Here is a 21,781-nt window from a genome sequence, read left to right on the forward strand (position 1 = left end):
TCTTGGTCGTAAAACAATCTTCAGAAGAAATTTTGGTACATTTTTAGAGATCCTTAAATGATCAGTCATGGAGCGTAAGACATTCTTTTTGAGTTTGAGCTTTGAGCTGACCAAGACTTAGCTCTGAGACCCCCTTGTAAAGGCCTCCTTCCAGCCCTCAAAAGTCACCAACAGGGCAGACCTTGGTTACCTTTTAAAAAGTGAACCCAAAACAGGATTGGTATAGCTGAAATAGCTCAGTTGGGAGAGCGTCGATCTGAAGGTCCCTGGTTCGACCCTGGGTTTCAGCACAACTCTGTGTTCTTGTTAATCAGTTATTTTTTTTAATAATAAGCCTTCTGTGGTTCTTACACTACTGAAATGGTTTCCCTGACCTGCAGCCTTGCTGCCAGAATCCTGGCATCAGTTGTTACACACCTTTCTGTCATTATTAGTTTGGACAACTGTTACGTTAAAAAACATCCCGAAAAAAATGGGACTGAATTTTGTTTCAGTTCAATTTACAAAGATCAACAAGGTAGCCAGGAGTTGTACCTAGAGTCTTCTGATCCATAGTCGAACCCGTTATCCATTGCGCCACTAACCGTATGGAAATAAACACCTTACTGTAGGACAGGTTATATATCGTAAATATCTTACGCCAAAGCAACACACCGTTTACATTAGGCTTAAAACCAAAACGGGGCTTTACTGACTGCTTTTGTTGAATCAATAAAGTACTATCTATCTATCTATTGGACTTTAAAATCTAGTGGCCTTCTATTTGTTGCAGCCTGGGCCTTCACCAGCTCTACCTGCTGCAGCTTGGACGTCCACTAACCTCAGCCTGGCCTTCACCTGCCTCCAGCCGGCTTGTTTGCTAGCCTCCGCCTGGCTTTTCAACTGCCATAGACTGGATGTCTGCCCGCTTCAGTCCGGCCTTGTTCTGGCTGAGTCTTTGAGCTGACCAATACTAGGCTCTGAGACCCCCTTGGAAAGGCCTCCTTCAAGCCCTCAAAAGTCACCAACAGGGCAGATCTTGGTTACATTTGAATTAGTGAACCCAAAACAGATTGGCATAGCTGAAATAGCTCAGTTGGGAGAGCATCTGACTGAAAGACCCTGGTTTTCAGCACAACTCTGTGTTCTTGTTAACCAGTTGTTTTTACTAATAAGCCTTCTGTGGTTCTTACACTACTGAAATGGTCTCCTTGACCTGCCAGTCTTGCTGGCGGAATCCTGTCATCAGTTGTCAAACACCTTTCCGTCATTAATTTGGACAACTGTTACGTTAAAATACCTCCCGAAAAAAATGGCACTGTATTTTGTTTCAGTTCATTTAACAAAGACCAATGAGCTAGCCAGGAGTTGAACCTAGAATCTTCTGATCCGTAGTCAGACGCGTTATCCATTGCGCCACTAGCCCTATGGGAAAAGGTGTTTTACTGCAGGACATGTTGTATACCGTAAACATCTTACACCAATGCAACACAGTTTACATTAGGCTTAATACCAAAACGGGGCTTTACTGACTGCTTTTATTGGACTTTAAAATCTAGTGGCCTTCTATTTGTTGCAGCCTGGGCCTTCACCAGCTCTACCTGCTGCAGCTTGGACGTCCACTAACCTCAGCCTGGCCTTCCACTGCCTCCAACTGGCTTTTTAACTGCCATAGCCTGGATGTCTGTCTGCTTCAGTCTGGCCTTGTTCTGGCTATAGCCTGGGCCTCTGTTATACTTAGCTTGGCTTTCAAACCGCTGCAGCCTGGGCCTCTGGATTTAGAATCATCCCTCAGAACTGCTGGCACGGTTTGACAGCTATGAGAGTGGCTTAAATTTTCTTCTGGACCTTTCCCTTCATTTCCAAGATTCATACAGCTGAAAAAGAATAAGTGTCCAACCAAGGTGATATACAAACTGAATGCAATAAGACCTAAACGGTAGGCCGGCATGCTAGAAACGCACCTGTCTTATAGAGAGAGGTATCCCAAAAGGATATCTGATAGAGGCCAAGGTCCTAGCGGTTATGGTTTTAAACAGACGTCCTCAGGATGTCAGACATTATTTTGATTATTTTTTGAATGACATCACATAAAAATGTAACAGTCAATCCCTCGAGCCGGAGTTGAACCAGCAACCTAAGGATTTCAGCATGAGCAACTACAGTCCTCCGCTCTACCAACTGAATAACCATATTGGCAATCTCAGGTGAAATTGAATTAGTTAGGATGTTCAGTGAAAAGCTGGGAACTGTCAAAGCTCAAGCTCGCCGATTGCTTGAACACAAACCTCCTTTTTGACAGTTAAGTCAGTTTTACATCATCATCAACAAAGAAGGTTTTGACCAAAAAATAAGCTCCTCTCCCGAAGTTGCCAACTCTGAGCTGGATTTAACTTGGATGCTCCCCACATTGTCGAGCCAAATGCCTTGGGGACAAAGCAGGACCTTCGATAGCTCAGTTGGTAAAGCGGAGGACTGTAGTTGCTGATGCTGACATCCTTAGGTCGCTGGTTCAAATCCGGCTCGAAGGATTGCTCATTCCACTTTTATGTGATGTCTGACATCCTGAGGACGTCCGTTCAAAACCATTACCACTAGGACCTTGGCCTCTATCAGGTATTCTTTTGGGATACTTCTCTCTATAGGACAGGAAAATGGAAGATCGTGGAAGATCACTCTACTCATATGCTTTTGTCCACCTTGCTGCCACTCCTTGGCAGGGATATTTGGAAGTATGTTAAGTCAAACAATAAAGAATCCAAATAATGTCTTGTGTCTTGAGGTTGACACAAAATAGGAACCATAATAGTTGTATGAATCTGGGAAGTGAAGGGAAATGTCCAGAAGAAAATGGAAGCCACTCTCATGGCTAAAAAGCCGTGCCAGCAGTTCTGAGGGATGATTCTAAATCCAGAGGCCCAGGCTGCAGTGGTTTAAATGCCGAGTTAGGTCTAACAGAGGCCCGGGCTATAGCCAGAACAAGGCCAGACAGAAGCGGGCAGACATCCAGGCTATGGCAGTTGAAAAGCCAGGCGGAGGCTAGCAAACATGCCGGCTGGAGGCAGTGGAAGGCCAGGCTGAGGTTAGTGGACGTTCAAGCTGCAGCAGGTAGAGCTGGTGAAGGCCAAGGCTGCAACAAATAGAAGGCCACTAGATTTTAAAGTCCAATAAAAGCAGTCAGTAAAGACCCGTTTTGGTAGTAAGCCTAATGTAAACTGTATCAATCAGGACGGTGCGCTACAGCCTTGATCGTATCGTGGTTAGTTGTGGTTGTGGCCGCAGCAACCCTGGTTTCGATTCCAGGTCCCGGCACTTACCTTTTCTTTAAACAAAAGAAATAAACATGGGAATACCAAGCCAACAACTTTCTGGGAGAAGTGGTACATTATCTGACAGAAATGCAGCAGTTCTTAGGGATGATTCTAAATCCAGAGGCCCAGGCTGCAGCGGTTTGAAAGCCAAGCTAAGTCTAACAGAGTCCCAGGCTATGGCCAGACTGAAGCGGGCAGACATCCAGGCTACGGCAGTTGAAAAGCCAGGCGGAGGCTTGCAAACATGCCGGCTGGAGGCAGTGGAAGGCCAGGCTGAGGTTAGTGGACGTCCAAGCTGCAACAAATAGAAGGCCACTAGATTTGAAAGTCCAATAAAAGCAGTCAGTAAAGCCCCGTTTTGGTAGTAAGCCTAATGTAAACTGTATCAATCAGGATGGGGAGCTTCAGCCGTGATCGTGTCATGGTTAGTACTCTGGGTTGTAGCCGCAGCAACCCTGGTTCGGATCCGGGTCCCGGCATTTACCCTTTCTTCAAATAAAAGAAACAAACATGGGAATACTAAGCCAACAACTTTCTGGGAGAAGTGGTACATTATCTGACAGAAATGCAGCAGTTCTTAGGGATGATTCTAAATCCAGAGACCCAGGCTGCAGCGGTTTGAAAGCCAAGCTAAGTCTAACAGAGTCCCAGGCTATGGCCAGACTGAAGCGGGCAGACATCCAGGCTACGGCAGTTGAAAAGCCAGGCGGAGGCTTGCAAACATGCCGGCTGGAGGCAGTGGAAGGCCAGGCTGAGGTTAGTGGACGTCCAAGCTGCAACAAATAGAAGGCCACTAGATTTGAAAGTCCAATAAAAGCAGTCAGTAAAGCCCCGTTTTGGTAGTAAGCCTAATGTAAACTGTATCAATCAGGATGGGGAGCTTCAGCCGTGATCGTGTCATGGTTAGTACTCTGGGTTGTAGCCGCAGCAACCCTGGTTCGGATCCGGGTCCCGGCATTTACCCTTTCTTCAAATAAAAGAAACAAACATGGGAATACTAAGCCAACAACTTTCTGGGAGAAGTGGTACATTATCTGACAGAAATGCAGCAGTTCTTAGGGATGATTCTAAATCCAGAGACCCAGGCTGCAGCGGTTTGAAAGCCAAGCTAAATCTAACAGAGGCCCAGGCTATAGCCAGTACAAGGCCAGGCTGAAGCGGGCAGACATCCAGGCTACGGCAGTTGAAAAGCCAGGCGGAGGCTTGCAAACATGCCGGCTGGAGGCAGTGGAAGTCCAGGATGAGGTTAGTGGACGTCCAAGCTGCAACAAATAGAAGGCCACTAGATTTGAAAATCCAATAAAAGCATTATGTAAAGCCCCGTTTTGGTAGCATGCCTAATGTAAACTGTATTCATCAGGATGGGGAGCTACAGCCGTGATCGTGTCATGGTTCGTACTCTGGGTTGTGGCCGCAGCAACCCCGGTTCGGATCGGGGTCCCGGCATTTACCCTTTCTTCAAATGAAAGAAACAAACATGGGAATACCAAAGCGTTTGTAATTCCGACAATTTTCTGGGAGAAGTGGAATTAACGGGCCAGTCAGTGCGTGGAAACAGAAACAAGAGACAAAAGTGTTAAATTGGGATTTACAATCCATTTTAATTCATGTCAAATGTAGTTTACAAACGGGTCAGACACGTACCATTTCCAAGAATATACAAGACACAAAATAACTGTGACATAATTTATCTTGTGCAATTTGTCATCTTTGGGGCGAGTTCCAATGCATGTGTAAACCCAGATTACGTCCCGTTCACTCTGTGGCGGACCTTTCTAGTGGACTGAGACGTGTTGCTACAGGAGATAAAAGGACTTAAACAAGACAAAAAAAAAAAAACAGTTAAGTGGAGGTGAGCTCATGCATTTGTTGTCGGAAGCAACGTCGTATTCCCCCTTTTTTTCCAACAGTACACATCTTATATTTGATGACTCGGGTTTTGTGATATTTGAGAAGGTTTTATTTTCTTGATCTCAGCATTTTTTTTTTTGACAACAATACAGACGTCACAGAATACATAGTTTTACAAACACAAAGCACACCGCCACCCCGCGGCCGGAGAAGGGGAAGGGGGGGCGGAGTTAAGCCGCAAAAGGGGTCGCCGGTTCGACCCGGACTTCCCTTGCTGAGCTAGGGTCTTTCTTTTGACCTCTGCAGCAAAGCAGTCGGAGGATAACGGAGGGGGGTAAGAAGAGTTGGTCGAGTATCGCTGCGGTGGAAACTCAGGAGTCGTGTGGGAGCGAAAGTGAAAGTAGCTGGAGTAAAATGCCGCTCCACTTGGTGTCGTTTTGTGCATCAAGAAGTTATTCTACGCATTAGAACAAATAAAAGATCGTCACTTGCTTTTTTCCCCCTCTTTTAGATCTACAATTCGACAAAGTACTCTGCAGAAAATGACACCTAAATCTTGACCATCCAGCCTTCAGTTTTTTTTACTAGGATTGTTTTTTTTCTGTACAGTGAAACGTCAGCCAATGATGCTGGTTCTGAAAATAAAGCAGGCCTTATTCATTGTAGCCATTTTCTCTGCAAACTGAGGACTAGAACATGACGTTGATATTGTACAAAACGGCGTGTACGCATTGACGTGGGAACTTTGTAAACATACACTGACTTTACTTACATGTGCTTGGACTGCATCTTAACAGGGGGAGTTGTTTTTTTATTTAATAACATGGTTCGCTCTATGACTGGGAGTCTTCTTAGTTGAGGTGGAAGCTCATTTTGCAGTGTCTTCTAGAATGATCTGTGCGTAACATAGGGGCAGACAGCCAAAGTCCAGTCATGATGTGGAAGCAGAACCGGAGTGCAGGGTGGGGAGGTCGGGCGGTCGGCAAGTTCCAGAAGGTCCAGCTCCAGTGATGCTAAAAGGTCCATCAGTATTTGACATCCAGTGTTTGAAGGAGTCCGTCCACGTTTGGTTCCACTTTGAGACGCCCCTCCCCCCCACCCGAGCTGTAGTCTCTTTAGGGGCGGTCTGAAGCTCACGACTTGGTGGAGGGGGAAGCCAAATGACGACCGGAAGTAGGGGCGGGGTTGAAACGGGAGGTCCACGGCGGTGGCTGGATTGGTGGGGGTGTGCTCTTTACAAGTAGACACGTCGCAGATCCCCCGGCGAGGTGATGGTGTTGCACTGTGGGCACAGCTTCTTGTTCCCCTGTCAACAACACCCGAAATTTAAACATGTACACTTCCTTCCCATGTGCCAACTTAATATCAACTAAACAAGTCCACTCTTAAGAACCAAAAGGGATTAAGTCAGCAATAAATGATTACAAATGAAATATTTTGAAAAAAATTAAAATAACAATCTACAAGGTTAATACAGTTTGTTTCTCTTTCTTCCCCTCTATTTACCTGCTTTCTATTGTATTTCAAGTAATCATTACATATATGTATTGTTACATTAGAAACAATTGTATTGTTGATCATAGAGGTGATTAATGTTATTATTCATTATAAATAGTACTACTAAACCCAAAAGCAGTGAAGTTGTCACATTGTGTAAATGGTAAATGTCAGAATAATTGTATGTAATTTATCACAAAACTTTGTGTTTCAATGAGTTCCCGGCGAGAGGACAAAAGCTGTCTTTGATCCTACCAAGCAAAATGCTAGTAAAACTCCACTGTGTAGGATGGGAAGCGACATGAAGGCGTTGGTTTCTTTCTTCTATTGTAATCCACAGGAAGATTTTGTCTTGACCCGAGATCTACAAAGCGGAGAGGAGGCAGGGCCTGACCTCCCTTCCAGGCACCTTTTCTTTGAACTGCTTTGTAACAAAGGCGATGGCTGTTTACGACCCCACTCCCTTAGAAACAGCTGTTGCCTTGTAATCAGGGAAAGTCCCAATAAAAGAGGAGGCGTACAGTTTTTCGTCAGAGCGTGGTGGAACACTGTACAAGGGTACAGGTGTAAATGCCTGTTTTTTTGTTGCCTTATGTATATATTATTATTATTGTCAATAGTGCTGTATGTGTGTGTTTGCATGTGCGTGTGTTTTCTTCTCTTCTATTTTTTTTTCTTTCAATTTGTCGCACTTTTGTTATTTCATTATTATTATCTTGCAGTTTTACTTTTTATTTGAACCCTTTTACCGTATTGCTTTTGCACTATCTTGTTTAGCTCATTCGTTGTTTATGTTCTTTGTTTGTTTTTTGCTCTATGCTTTTTAACCTGTAAAGCACTTTGGTCCAATTTAAAAATTGTTGTAAACGTGCTATATAAATAAAGTTGCCTTGCCTATTATTGTTTAGTTTTTTTGTACAGCACCTTGTGCTTTGCTACTTGCCTGTACATGAAAAATGCTACATAAATACGGTTTGATTTGATTTAAAATTAAGTTAGCGGCACCCCGAGGGCCAGATTTCTTAAAACTTGTGATGTCTCATGAGCCAGACTAAAGATTGGACATCACTGCAGTAGACAAAATATATATTTTACAGTGTCTACCTACGAGAGGTGGGAATGTTTGGGCACCTCACGATTCGATTACAATTCAGGAGTTACAATTCGATTACCGGTGCATCTTTAATTCATGTATATTGACACAGTTTTACTTTTATTTTCGATTCTCTAAATAAGAGTTTATCACTTGCAACTTAAAAAAAAACCCCAATTCATTTGGAATAAGAAACAGTTAAATTAATTCGCATTACCTGCCAAGCAGCAGACAGAATTTGGTTGAATTGATGTATTTATCTGCCATGTGGTAGAAAATGGATGGTTTATATCATTTTCATAGCATTGCAGCCGTTTAATGGCAGTTCACCTCATAAATGCTCATGGTTTTCTGGCGCCATCTGGTGGTTGAAGGGCGCAATTACACCCAAAAAATATTTTCTTGTTTTTTACTCAGCAGGAGGGAGATTATTTAGGGTTTTCATGAAAAAACATCTACCATACCAACTTTATTTATATAGCCCTTTAAAAACAACCACAGATGTACCAGGAGTGCCGTCCAAAAATATATGTGTATATGTATATATGTGTATATATATATATATGTGTGTATATATATATATATATATATATATATATATATATATACTTGCCTTGGTGCCCTAAAATATGAGCCCTCCTTTAAGGAAACACTTGCCTTGACCTTAACAAGTTAAAATTCGAGGCCTGATGATATCTATGCAACGTTTTGACTCAAGAAGCACCTTTACATGTTATGTGGACCACAAGGAAGTGTTTTAAATGTTGAAAAAAAAATCATAATATCACCACTTTAATTTGGTGCGCCTTATTGGCCGAAAAAGAGGATATGTCTGGAGGGACATGGTGCTATTGTGCCAGTGTGTTGCATACCAGCGTCCGGAGCCAGCATTCTTCACAGTGGACATGCCAACACTGTATGGACGTGAGTGGCATCGTGTAGGAGTCCTGCAGACACAGAGAGAAGGGTTGACTTGATATTCACGGGACACAAACATGGAGTAATCAAATCAAATAATACAAGGAAACAAACAAAAACAAAGACCACCCCAGCCCAACAAGGCGCATCAAACCACGGACAACGACACGACAACACCAGCAGCAGCCACAGAACCACTAAGCAAGGCAGCATGGGAGGTGGGGGGGTATTGCAGAGGCGACCTGCATAAGACAATATCGGACAGGCAACGAGGGGAGCAGGCTCAGGGAGGAGATGATGGAGACAGCCATTAATGAGTCCAACCCCACTCATGCTTGCTTTCCCTCTCAAACGGGACGGAAAGATGAGGGAGGATGCTTTCAGAGGTGTGGGGGGGCGGAGTGCCTTACCCTCCGTAGAGGCTGTGGGAGGAGCCTCTTTAAGCCGCTGCTGTAGCCGCCAATCACAAGGCCCCTGTACAGGTAGTACAGGCCGAGGGGGAGGGACTTAGGCAGCCTCTCTCCGACCTCGTTGGCCAAGGGCCGAGGACCTGGCCACGCCCCTAGTTTCTTGATTTCCACACCTGACTGGACAGCAGGCTTCTTCTGCGGAAGGGAGGGGGGAAGGAGAGGTTGTCGGGGGGAGGAGAAGGGGTTGGGGCGAAAGGTGGCAGCTAATCACAGAGGTGCGGCTTGTTCTGATCACACACACATACACACACACACACACACACACAGATGAGAGCATGTGCACCACTGAAAGCCCAGAGCCAAGAGCCTGTCAGACCCGACTGTTCCGACTAAATGTTAAAAGTAGAAGGACAGCAAAGACGAGGGGCAACAAAGTAACCAGGACTCAAGATTCCTGCAAAGTGGAGAAATGCGTCACACTGTAAGGTGTGTGGTTTTATATCATTAATTTTTAAGGTATAGAGCAGGGGTCGGCAACCCGCGGCTCCAAAGCCGCATGCGGCTCTTTGATCACTCTGATGCGGCTCAGCAGCTTACTTGCTGAACCCCCCAATTTTCCCGTGAGACTTCCGGATTTCAGTGCCTCTCGCAGAAAACTCCTGGGATTAATATTCACCGATTTTCACCCTTACGGCTATAATAAGGGCGTGCCATGATGGTACAACATTTGGCGCCCTCTACAGTCTGCACTAACAGAGTGCCAGCCCAACACTTGTTAAACAATATACATCTTTTGCTTGCACACGTACGTGACAGCAAGGCATACTTGGTCAACAGCCACACAGGTTACACTGACGGTGGTCATATAAAACAACTTTAATACTCTTATTAATAATGCGCCACACTTTGAACCAAAACCAAACAAGAATGACAACATTTCGGGAGAACATCCGCACCTTAACACAACATAAACACAACAGAACAAACACTCAGAATCCCATGCAGCCCTGACTCTTCCGGGCTACATTATACACCCCTGTGCGTCGGTTGAGGTGGACGGGGTTTGATAGCGGGGGTGTATAACGTATCCCGGAAGAGTTAGGGCTGCATGGGATTCTGGGTATTTGTCCTGTTGTGTTTATGTTGTGTTACGGTGCAGATGTTCTCCCGAAATGCGTTTGTCATTCTTGTTTGGTGTGGGTTCACAGTATGGTGCATTATTAGTAAGAGTGTTAAAGTTTTTTTTTTTTTATACCGCCACCGTCAGTGTGAGCTGTGTGGTTGTTGACCAAGTATGCCTTGCTGTTACCTACGTGAGCAAAGCGGAAGCCCCATACAACGTGTGGCTGATCAGGCACGCAGACTGTAGTGGGCGCTGTATGCTGTACCATCACGGCACGCATGACGCTGGCAAGCGCCATTAAATAAAGACCCGCGTGCCGCACCAGCTTTCAAATTCCACATAAAGGTGTGGGCAGCATGTCTGAGACCCCTGGTTATACATAGCACAAAGCAAAAAAAAAAAACTTTGTATGCAGTGTTATTTCATTTAAAATTTCAAAAAGTTTTTGCGGCTCCCATTGTTTTGTGAAACTGGTCAAAATGGCTCTTTGACTGGTAAAGGTTGCCGACCCCTGGTATAGAGTGTAAGGAAAAGACCTTTCTTTTGAAACACTTCAAGTGACAAAAAAGTTTCAGCATGAGGCCATAAAGTGGCTTTATCAGTCTTTATTAAGAGTAATCACATATTGAAACCTATCCTTCACACTTAAAGAGGACAAGAACACGTCTTTCCTTTTTTTTATGCATTCTAAAGTGTAATATATGGCAAGTGCGAGGTGGCTGACAATGAGGCTAATAATGGGAGTAATCTATCGCGCCCATTAAGTCCACTAAAAAAAAAACACATCCAAAAATCGCCAACAATACGCCATTTACAGTTGCGATCAAAAGTGTACATACACTTGTGAAGAACATCATGTCATGGCTGTCTTGAGTTTCCAATCATTTCTACAACTCTTATTTTTTTGTGATAGAGTGATTGGAGCACATACTTGTTGGTCACAAAAAACATTCACAGGACTTTCCTCCAGAAGGTCTTATCTTTGTCCGTGTGATGTCAGATGAAACAAAAAGTGAGCTGTTTGGCCACAATACTCAGCAATATGTTTGAAGGAGAAAAGGTGAGGCCTTTAATGCCAGGAACACCATCCCTACCGTCAAGCATGGTGGTGGTAGTATTATGCTCTGGGCCTGTTTTGCTGCCAATGGAACTGCTGCTTTACAGAGAGTAAAAAAAGACGATTACCTCCAAATTCTTCAGGACAAGCTAAAATCATCAGCCCGGAGGTTGGGTCTTGGGCGCAGTTGGATGTTCCAACAGGACAATGACCCCAAACATACGTCAAAAGTGGTAAAGGAATGGCTAAATCAGGCTAAAATGAAGGTTTTAGAATGGCCTTCCCAAAGTCCTGACTCAAACGTGTGGACAATGCTGAAGAAACAAGTCCATGTCAGAAAAGCAACACATTTAGCTGAACTGCAGCAATTTTGTGGTCAAAAATTCAAGCAGAAGCTTGTGGATGGCTACCAAAAGCGCCTTATTGCAGGTAAACTTGCCAAGGGACATGTAAGCAAATATTAACATTGCTGTATGTATACTTTTGACCCACATTTTCAGTAGACCCATAATAAATTCATAAAAGAAGCAAACTTCATGACTGTTTTTTGTGACCAACAAGTATGTGCTCCAATCACTCTAATATATGAGTTGTAGAAATGATTGGAAACTCAAGACAGCCATGACATTATGTTCTTTACAAGTGTATGTAAACTTTTGACCACAACTGTATACGTGCATATAAAACATTGGAGGGTTTCCTTAAAAAACCCTCTAAAGGCTTAGTGGCCACATGCGTGGACAGCACCTTTTAGCTCTTATTTCCAAAATTGTGAACACTACTGAATTGGGGTCGTATGGCCACTTATGTTGACACTTATACTGCCATCTAGTGGTGTCAGAAGAGTATAACATACAATGGAATTTGGGGGGGGAAAAAAAGGTGTAAAAATAAGAATTAGCATGTCACTAAACATGAAGTACACGTTTGTGTACTTATGGACTCAGTACATCATATCAAAAGAGGATTTTTAGTTTTTATTCTAATTAGGGTCCAATAAGGCCAAATAGCAAAGAGAAATAAAAAAAGCATGTAAACAAACAGCTTGGGCCTTAAGAGGTTAAGAAATAGAGCAAATTCTATTAGCCCCATTGTTAGCTGACTTTTATTTTCCAAAAAGAAAGACGTTGTCATCCTTGCACTCTGCTTGTCGCACCTCGGGACACGCCCATGGCCGCGCACATCCAGGGACGCGCCGGGCGTGTCTCCGCCCTGCAGCAGCCGTCAGCCGCAATCATTTAACGGCAATCACCGCACCTGCCTGTAATGAAGGAGCTGCCTTCATAAGCCTGCACAACCTGCCATGCGGGGCCGGAATATAGTCTTCTGTACCGTAAGCCGACACAAGCTTATGCTCTCTCTCTCTGTCCTGATCTCTGTGCATTCCCTGTGTTTGATTGTCGTGTCCTCCCTCAACCCGCAGTTCCCTGTGTGCATCCCCGAGTCACACTGTGTGCCGTGTGCTCCTGGATCTTCCCTGTCTTCCTGGTGCTCGACTCCTCGCTTTCCCCCGGACTACGACGACTCTCTCCTGCCTCTCGACCCCGCTTCCGTCTCTGGACAACTCTGCCTGCCTTGCCCTTGTTGGACAGCACCGCTCTTCCCAACACGCACCTCCAACATTTACGGTAAAACGCTCCAGTTAAATACTACACATAGTCTGACGCCCATTCCCTTTTGGATTTTGTCACACACACACCATTCTATAGTTTATTAGTTTTGTTTATCAATATATATATATTAACTATATATATAATAAACCATTGAACATTACTGCTCTCTGGTGTCTGTTGCCGTCATCTCCCTCCGCAAACCATAACAGACGTGTGCTTGTCTCAAAGAAGGATTGTGAATGATAGGCCACTTTCAAAAGAAAAAGTGCAGTTCCCCTTGAAGTATCCGTTGTACAAGCTGAGGCAGGAATGCTGTTTGTACAACCTGCAGACTTACAAAGTGGTGACATTGACACCTAGCGCGAGGAAGGCCCTGATACCGGCCGTGACTGATTTGTTTGAAGACGTCCGCCGATAAAGGATGCGCACATATTTGCGTAAACCCGCGGCCAAATGCGTGTGGCCGACGAGGGACAGTGACAGATGGGGAGAGAAAAGCTGTGGGTCTCGGGAGCGGCGAGTGATCGATTGCTGTGCCGTGTCCTCCGTGTCACCCGGCGACCTTTAAGAAGTGCAGGCGTCTGTAATTACCCACTGAGACGCCGCACTGTCCCCACACTTGAATGGCGGACAAAACGGGTCGTTGACACAAATTGGGGTACAGAAACTATAAAGGGGGGGCTGGCAGGAGTGGGATGTGGAGAATCCAATGAATATCGGTATTGACAATATGTCAAAGATGAGCATGTAGCCTTTGTTATTGATCTGAGTGGCTAATCAATCCTCGCTGCAAACATGAGGCATCCTTTACCTGACAGAGCGATTCCACCAACCTTTTTAACGTAGCAAGCATCCAGTTCCATAAGTATGGGGTACTCATTCATTATTGCACTGTTTGCAACTCTGTAGTATCATCTGCATAGTGCCATTCGATGACAGGCTCTGGGTTTTATCAATAAATATCAACTATGAACTCTTAGAATGGTGTGTATTCTTCTTTCTCAATGGCCTTGAAGAAAATAAATCAGATGGTTATGTAGGATTAACAGGGACCACAGATCTCTTGGACACATTCAGGTGCCTTGCAAAGCCATGCAAGAGCTCCGACAGCCATGACAAACACAACACCGCCTGCACTCCCAAAAAATGAGAAAGTTCCTTCAAACGCCACAAAATGAGACAGACAGTTACTTCATGCACAAAGAGCACAATGCACAAAAAGGAGAGACAGAGTGGTACAGGGTCTTACTAAGAAGTTGCTGATATATAATCTTATTTGTTTATTAGTTTCCCCTTGGTTGGGTTATGTTTTGCCAGTGATGTATTTGGCTATGTTCACACTGCAGGTCAATTTTTTTTACCCATATGTGACCTATGTCAGATTTTTTTATGTAAATGCGAACAGTACAACTACATACCTGCCGACTTTTGAAACTCAAAAAGCCTAAGTCCTGTCGGAAAATGAATTTCAGCATTCAAAACCGTCACATTTGTCATAATCAGAGGCAACTTTTGACACAAAAAAACCCTGCAAAAATCATAAAGCGTACAAAAGATGTTTATTCTATTAGTTAACTTCCCTTATCTCAGGGGTGTCAAACTTATTTTAGATCGGGAGAAAAATTTACTCCCCTCACTGCACGATAACTTCAAAATTGTTAAGACCGGGTCGCATGGTGATGCGGGGTTTGTTCTCACAGGATGCAAACGGACGAGTCCAGACAGGACTAGCAGGTAGAAACATGATTTAATAGTAAAATAACACTTAACAGGTACAAAACAGAAAACAAAAGCGACGGAACAAAGTGCCGATCGTACTGGAAGCTAAGGCTACAATTTAGCACAGACTAGAGATCACTAGCAGGGGCTAGGAGACAAGCAAAAACTTACGTGACAGTAGCGTGACGCAAACAAAGAAGCCAGACCGACTGACTGGCAAAAGCAGGCTTAAATAATGTCTGTGATTACAAACAGGTGCGCGTCCCAAACACAAGCGGCAGGTGAAAATAAATAGTAGCTATGGTAACCAACTCAGAGGTGCACAAACAGGAACTAAAGGAGTCCAAAACTAACAGAAAACACAAGTGACTCGAAAAACTTAGACTATGATCCGGGCAGCGGATCATAACAAAAATAAAGACAACTTCAGATTGTTTTCTTTGTTTAAAAATAGAACAAACACATTCTGAAAATGTACAAATCATAATGTTGTTGTTATTTTTTTACACTTACATGTTGCGGTTAAGAGTATTGTATCTTTATTTGTCGTTATTTATACTTTTCTGAATAAATGATGTGATAATGTCATACTTGCCAACCTTGAGACCTCCGATTTCGGGAGGTGGGGGGCATGGTCGGGGGGGGGGGGGGGGGGGGGCGTGGCTAAACGGGGAGGAGTATATTTACAGCTAAAATTCACCAAGTCAAGTATTTCATATATATATATATATATATATATATATATATAAGAAATACTTGACGTTCAGTGAATTCTACAAATATATATATATATATATATATGTATACATACGTATATATATATATTTATTTTATTAAATATATATATATATATATATATATATATATATATATATATATAAAATAAATACTTGAATTTCAGTGTTCATTTATTTACACATATACACACATAACACTCATCTACTCATTGTTGAGTTAAGGGTTGTATTGTCCATCCTTGTTCTATTCTCTGTCACTATTTTTCGAACCATGCTGAACACCTCTCTGATGATGCATTGCTGTGTGGCACGCACAAAAGTGCTTTCATCAAATGCACTAGATGGCAGTATTGTCCTGTTTAAGAGTGTCACAACATTGCTGTTTACGGCAGACGAACTGCTTTACGGTATACAAAAACGTGACTGCTGTTGTTGTGTGTTGTTACCGCGCTGGGAGGACTTTAATGAAACTGCCTAACAATAAACCCACATAAGAAACCAAGAACTCGCCCTCCATCATTCTACAGTTATAACTTGATTGGGCAGGTATGCTGTTATATTGTGGGAGGACCTGAGTCCGCCTGAATTTCGGGAGAAAATTTGTCCCGGGAGGTTTTCGGGAGAGGCGCTGAATTTCGGGAGTCTCCCGGAAAATCCGGGAGGGTTGGCAAGTATGGATAATGTTCATCAGTCAACTCATTGGTGTTAATTTGAAATCTATCAAGATAAAAAAATGATGTCAAAATCAAATTACAGGATGTTATTCATGTTTTTTGCTAATTTTCCTCGACTGGTGCACTAACATCATGTGTTTTTTTTTTTTTTTTTTACATATGCAGCGTGGTATAAAAATGAGCGGAAATATTTGAATGAAAGAAACTGCTGTTCTAAATGTGTCCACTAGATGTCACATTAGCAATACTTTGTACCTGACAAGTTGTCAGTACAAACCTTTACCTTACTAGCCTATGTAAATCAACCATTTATATATACACAACAGGGCATCTCGCAGCGTGTGACATCATGTGTGCATGCGGGTTACTTCAGCGTTCCATTATATTCACAATAGTAATCACTTTTTTATGGTAATGTGCCCAACTACACGAACAGATGGGAATTTAACAAAATTAGGCATCATACCCTGCAGTGTGAACATAGCCTTTGAACAGAAATAGGACTATCAGACCAGACAAATTCCTTGGTCTTGGTATTATTTAGAAATATTGGTAGTGCTGCGTGACGCGCCCTCAGACAAAAGGCGGTGAGACTCGCCTGCAACATTCTATATACTCACCATGCAGATGAGACATTTGTATCGGTCGCCTCTCAGTATCTGCTTCTCCAGCTCTCGGATTCGAGCCTTCAGAGCCTCCATGGTGGTCGCTGTGGAATCCTCTTCTGTTACTCTGAGGACGGGCAAAAGAGAGATTATACGTTACAAGTCTGACATCAACCAGCCTCAGCAACACTACACCACTTTCATATATGGTGGGGTAAAATAATTACTCGATCCCTTGCCGGGTTTGTGTGTTCACCCTAGGGCTGAAACGACGCGTCGACGTAGTCGACGTCATCGGTTACGTAAATACGTCGACGCCGTTTTTGTGCTTCGACGCGTCGCATATTTACGTCACACTACCGTCATGGCGGAGCGCAAAGCAGACGATGCGAGCGGTGCGAGCAAGGGGGAGAAAAGCACGCCAAAAGTCGTCAAAAGTGTGGGAGTATTTCAATAAACGGCCTAAGAAGAAACGCTACTTTTATCTACATTCAGCTCGCTACTCGCTACTAATTTTTATCGATCTGTTAATGCACACTTTGTTTGTTTTGGTCTGTCAGATAGACCTTCAAAGTGCCTGCCTTACTGGTGACGTTTCACTCCGTTCCACCAATCAGATGCAGTCACTGGTGACGTTGGACCAATCAAACAGAGCCAGGCGGTCACATGACCTGAGTTGAAAAACGTATTGGGGTGTTGCCATTTAGTGGTCAATTGTACGGAATATGTACTGTACTGTGCAATCTACTAATAAAAGTTTCAATCAATCAATCAATCAAAAGTGTGAAGGAAAAAAGACTATTTTTCATTTCAATCGTACATCCCGTCAAAAGCCTAAAGACTGACTGCACAGTTCCTGTCTTCACAATAAAGGTGCCGCTCCATCGCGCCGCGCTTTCAAAATAAGAGTCTGCGAAAGCCAGCGCAAACAAGCTAGCAAGCTACGGAGTTTGCCGCCTATTTATTTCTTGTAAAGTGTATAAAAACGAATATGGAAGATGGACAAATAAGATGCCAAAAACCAACCACTTTCATGTGGTATTAGACAGAAATGAGGAACTTTTTTTCTCCTCCATTTGAAAACGTGGACGTTATAAGCAATACTGTCTGTTTACCATCAATGCAAGTCATCAGAATCAGGTAATACACCAACTTATATTCTTGTCTTCATGAAAGAAAGGAATCTATATGTGTTAAACATGCATGTATATTCATTAAAACACCTTTAACATGTAAACAAAAATGTCAAAATAAATAAATATAAATTATATACTGTATATATCAATGTATGTGTATATATATATATATATGTGTGTGTGTATATATATATATATGTATATATATATGTGTGTATATATATATATATATATATATATATATATATATGTGTGTGTGTGTGTGTGTGTATGTATATATATATATATATATATATATATATATATATATATATATACATATATGATATGTGTGTGTATGTTACTCATCAGTTACTCAGTACTTGAGTAGTTTTTTCACAACATACTTTTTACTTTTACTCAAGTAAATATTTGGGTGACTACTCCTTACTTTTACTTGAGTAATAAATCTCTAAAGTAACAGTACTCTTACTTGAGTACAATTTCTGGCTACTCTACCCACCTCTGCTAATAATGTTGTTGTATGCACAACGGCTATAAACGAACATTTGAAAAGAAAACACCCGACAGCGTTCTTGCCATCACCATCAACTAGTCAATCGTCCGCGTGAGTATACGTTGTCATCATTACACAAAAACATGAATGTGTCATTTGTATCTGCGTTGTAAATTCATAAACTAAAACACTGTTTTGCTCTGAGAGGCGCGTTTGGCGTGCCTGTTTAGTGTTTACAAAGACGCGCTCCTCTTTAACGCTAACGTTAACTAGTTGTGCAAATACCTTTTACAACATTAACAGTTACATATACTATGTACAAACGAACAATTAACTTTCACTTTAATCATACTATCATTGTTGTGTTATTAAGCAAAATAAGCAATACTTTTACTTTTGTTGAAATGTTTACACTGTTGTTACAGAATATTTCGTTTTGCACTTTTTTGTATTGGATGTTTATCATTATTTTTGCACATTTTAGCAAATAAGCAATACTTTTACTTTTGTTGAAATGTTTACACTGTTACAGAATATTTCCGTTTTGCACTTTTTTGTATTGGATCTTTATCTTTATTTTTGCAAATTTTAAAGCAAAATAAGCAATACTTTTACTTTTGAAATGCTTATACTATTGCAGAATATTAAGATTTGCACTGGGTGTTTACTTTTATATTTGCACATTAAAAAGCAAATAAGCTACTTTTAATTTTGTTAAATGTTAAAAGTTTTAAATGTTTACATTGTTACAGAATATTTTGTCATGTTGTTGTCAATGTTGACTGAGTGGCCATCCTTTTTTTTTGTAAATAAAAGCCATGCCTTTTGAAAAAACTGGCCTACATTTATTTTTTCATCTTCGTTTTAAATAAAAAAATAATCGGTAAAAGGAAAAATAATCTATAGATTAATCGAAAAAATAATCTATAGATTAACCGATTAATCGAAAAAATAATCTATAGATTAATCGATAGAAAAATAATCATTAGCTGCAGCCTTAGTTCACCCCCAGACAAAAACATGGTCATGTTTTAACCAATAATTGTCAGGTTCAAACACTGATGACATCTATTTAACGAGACAAGAAGCAAGGAATTAAACAGAGACAGAATTAAATTTGGCTCAATTTGAGGAGAAACGTCTGGGCTGTACTCTTGTACAGTCTCCAGATTGTACGCCACCTCTTTTTATGTGGACTTTCCCTGTTTACATAACAACAGCTGTTTCTTAAGGTCTATGTAAACAGCCATTGTTTTCGGTCACATTAACACAAAAGAAAAAGGTGCCTCGGGCTTGGACTGGTCCTGGATCGAGCTTGGGCAAGTCTTGGAGCACAATAGATAACCCCTCCTGTCGTACGCAGCGGAATTTTCCAAGCCTTTGGCTTGGTGCAACAAAGACAGCTTCCGTCTGTTCACTGGGAACTCAGAGAACGGAAAGTTTTTTGATAATTTACATAAAATTTTCCTAACAATAATGGTATTTGATCTCAAAGCAAAACTTTGGTAGGGAAACCCTTGTTGGCAAACACGGTGGTCAGACTACGTCCATTTTTCCAGTTGGGATCTCGTAAACAACCCTGTGGGACTTAAAAAAAAAATGCCAGGTCTGTTTTGTGGCTGGAAGGGCATATGCATATAGAGCAGGGGTCAGGAACCTTTTTGGCTGAGAGAGCCATGAAAGCCAAATATTTCAAAATGTATTTCCGTGAGAGCCATATAATATTTTTTAACACTGAAAACAACTAAATGTCGTGCATTTTTAAGTAAGACCAACATTTTTAGAGTACAATAAGTCCCTTATTCTTTTTAATAACATTGTTATTCTAAAGCTAACCAATAATAAATAAAATACTTCTTACCATTAATTCGACTTCTTGAACAGGTGCGATAGAAAACGGTTGGATGGATTAAAATGCATGAGAATGTTTTATAATTTGAACGTCATTTTTAACACTGTGATTACCAGCGGAATTATTCACTACTTATCGTGTTAAGTAATGTCAGCTAAGATTTATCTGAGAGCCAGATGCAGTCATCAAAAGAGCCACATCTGGCTCTAGAGCCATAGGTTCCCTACCCCTGGGTTGGAGTGTCTGCCCTGAGATGGGTAGGTTGTGAGTTCAAACCCCGGCCGAGTCATACCAAAGACTATAAAAATGGGACCCGTTACCTCCCTGCTTGGCACTCAGCATCAAGGGTTGGAATTGGGGGTTAAATCACCAAAAATGATTCCCGAGCGGGGCCATCACTGCTCCCCTCACCTCCCAGGGGGTGATCAAGGGTGATGGGTCAAATGCAGAGAACAATTTCGCCACACCTAGTTTGTGTGTGTGTGTGACTATCATTGGTACTTTAACTTACCGGTAACTTGTTATTCACGCCACTACCTCAATACACTTCAGAGTTGTAAATAAATAACTGTCTCTTTGCTATTCTTTAAGTGATGAGATATGCATGTATTGGAAACACACAACACATGTGTGCTAAAATAGTATCAGTATTGTATCAAACAATAGGAACATCTCTCTGCATTATTGTAGCTGGCGCACCAAATCTGGCAGCAATCACATGGGCGACATTGGAGGGGCCATTCATCTTGAGAGGAAAGTGTTTAAGGTGCTCTGCGCTTGTAAATGTGTGTGTGCGGGTGTGAGAGCTCATTTATCTGGCGGGGGAAAGAGCAGGAGGAGGAGGAGGACGCCCGCGGGAGGCGACCAGATCATTACCCATCTGAGATCAGAGAGAGCTGGCCTGTGTAAAGCGTACAATATATCAATGTAACCAAAGGAGACAAATCTCATTTTCATTTAGGGATGGAGGACATGCATTTAAGGAAAGCAGAGGGGAGAGAGGTGACTGCTTGTTCCAATGCAATCATTCAGCATCTACTTGAATTTCTTGAAATTGATACTTGGATTTAAGCAAGTTCTGCTTCAATCAGCCACTAATAGTGCCGCTGCAACTTCATGCATTGCTGCATTTTTTCCACCAGGAAGAGACATTTTCTCCGGATTTCTTTCCTACTGGTTCTATGACATCGAACGGCTGTTAAAGATGCCTCCATCAACTTGTGCGTGACGTCAAGGAACCAATGCCGACCGCTGTGTTCGGTCACACCAGGGGTGTCCAAACTTTTTCCACTGAGGAAAGCATGCTCGGGGCCATTTTGATATTTTTCATCACCCGAACGCCTCCCTAGGGAGGTGTTTCGGGCACGTCCGGCTGGTAGGAGGCCACGGGGAAGACCCAGGACACATTGGGTAGACTATGTCTCCCGGCTGGCCTGGGAACGTCTCAGGATCCCCCGGGAGGAGCTGGACGAAGTGGATACTTAGGCTGCTGCCCCCGCAACCCGACCTCGGATAAGCGGAAGAAAATGGATGGAATACAGTGTAGAGGTTGTTTTTTTTTTTACCTTTAGGGCTCCCCTCAAGTTTGGTCCCGGGTACCCGTAAGTCATAAAATGTTAAAAATAAATTATTTATTATTATTTGCATTCAACTTCCCTTTGGTCCTAGTCATTAAAGTGTTAAAAAATAAGCCATATATGATTATTATTT

The 21,781-nt window shown here is 42.4% G+C and overlaps 1 protein-coding gene and 2 non-coding genes across 9 annotated transcripts in view; 1 reads left to right on the plus strand and 2 right to left on the minus strand.

The window, feature by feature from the left end:
• Positions 1-1,332: 1,332 nt before the first annotated feature.
• trnar-acg (transfer RNA arginine (anticodon ACG)) lies at positions 1,333-1,405 on the minus strand. Its single transcript has one exon. It is a non-coding gene; the product is annotated as a tRNA-Arg (tRNA).
• Positions 1,406-2,423: 1,018 nt separating this feature from the next.
• trnay-gua (transfer RNA tyrosine (anticodon GUA)) lies at positions 2,424-2,510 on the plus strand. The gene is given in 2 exon segments: positions 2,424-2,460; positions 2,475-2,510. It is a non-coding gene; the product is annotated as a tRNA-Tyr (tRNA).
• Positions 2,511-4,879: 2,369 nt separating this feature from the next.
• Positions 4,880-21,781, minus strand: part of rnf220a (ring finger protein 220a) — a 482,952-nt gene continuing 466,050 nt past the window's right edge. For 4 of the 7 annotated variants that reach the window (XM_061936166.2, XM_061936152.2, XM_061936143.2 and 1 more), the window contains 3 exons: positions 16,603-16,714; positions 8,604-8,678; positions 4,880-6,447 (listed from right to left, as the gene is read on the minus strand). In XM_061936166.2, the coding sequence (XP_061792150.2) occupies positions 6,376-6,447; positions 8,604-8,678; positions 16,603-16,714 (259 nt within the window). In that variant the 3' untranslated portion in view covers positions 4,880-6,375. Of the gene's footprint in view, positions 6,448-8,603; positions 8,679-9,059; positions 9,255-16,602; positions 16,715-21,781 lie in introns of all 7 variants that reach the window. The other 3 variants (XM_061936135.2, XM_061936128.2, XM_061936120.2) reach the window with 1 other exon arrangement.

This window comes from Nerophis lumbriciformis, linkage group LG03, assembly GCF_033978685.3.
Source record: "Nerophis lumbriciformis linkage group LG03, RoL_Nlum_v2.1, whole genome shotgun sequence".
Lineage (NCBI taxonomy): Eukaryota > Metazoa > Chordata > Actinopteri > Syngnathiformes > Syngnathidae > Nerophis > Nerophis lumbriciformis.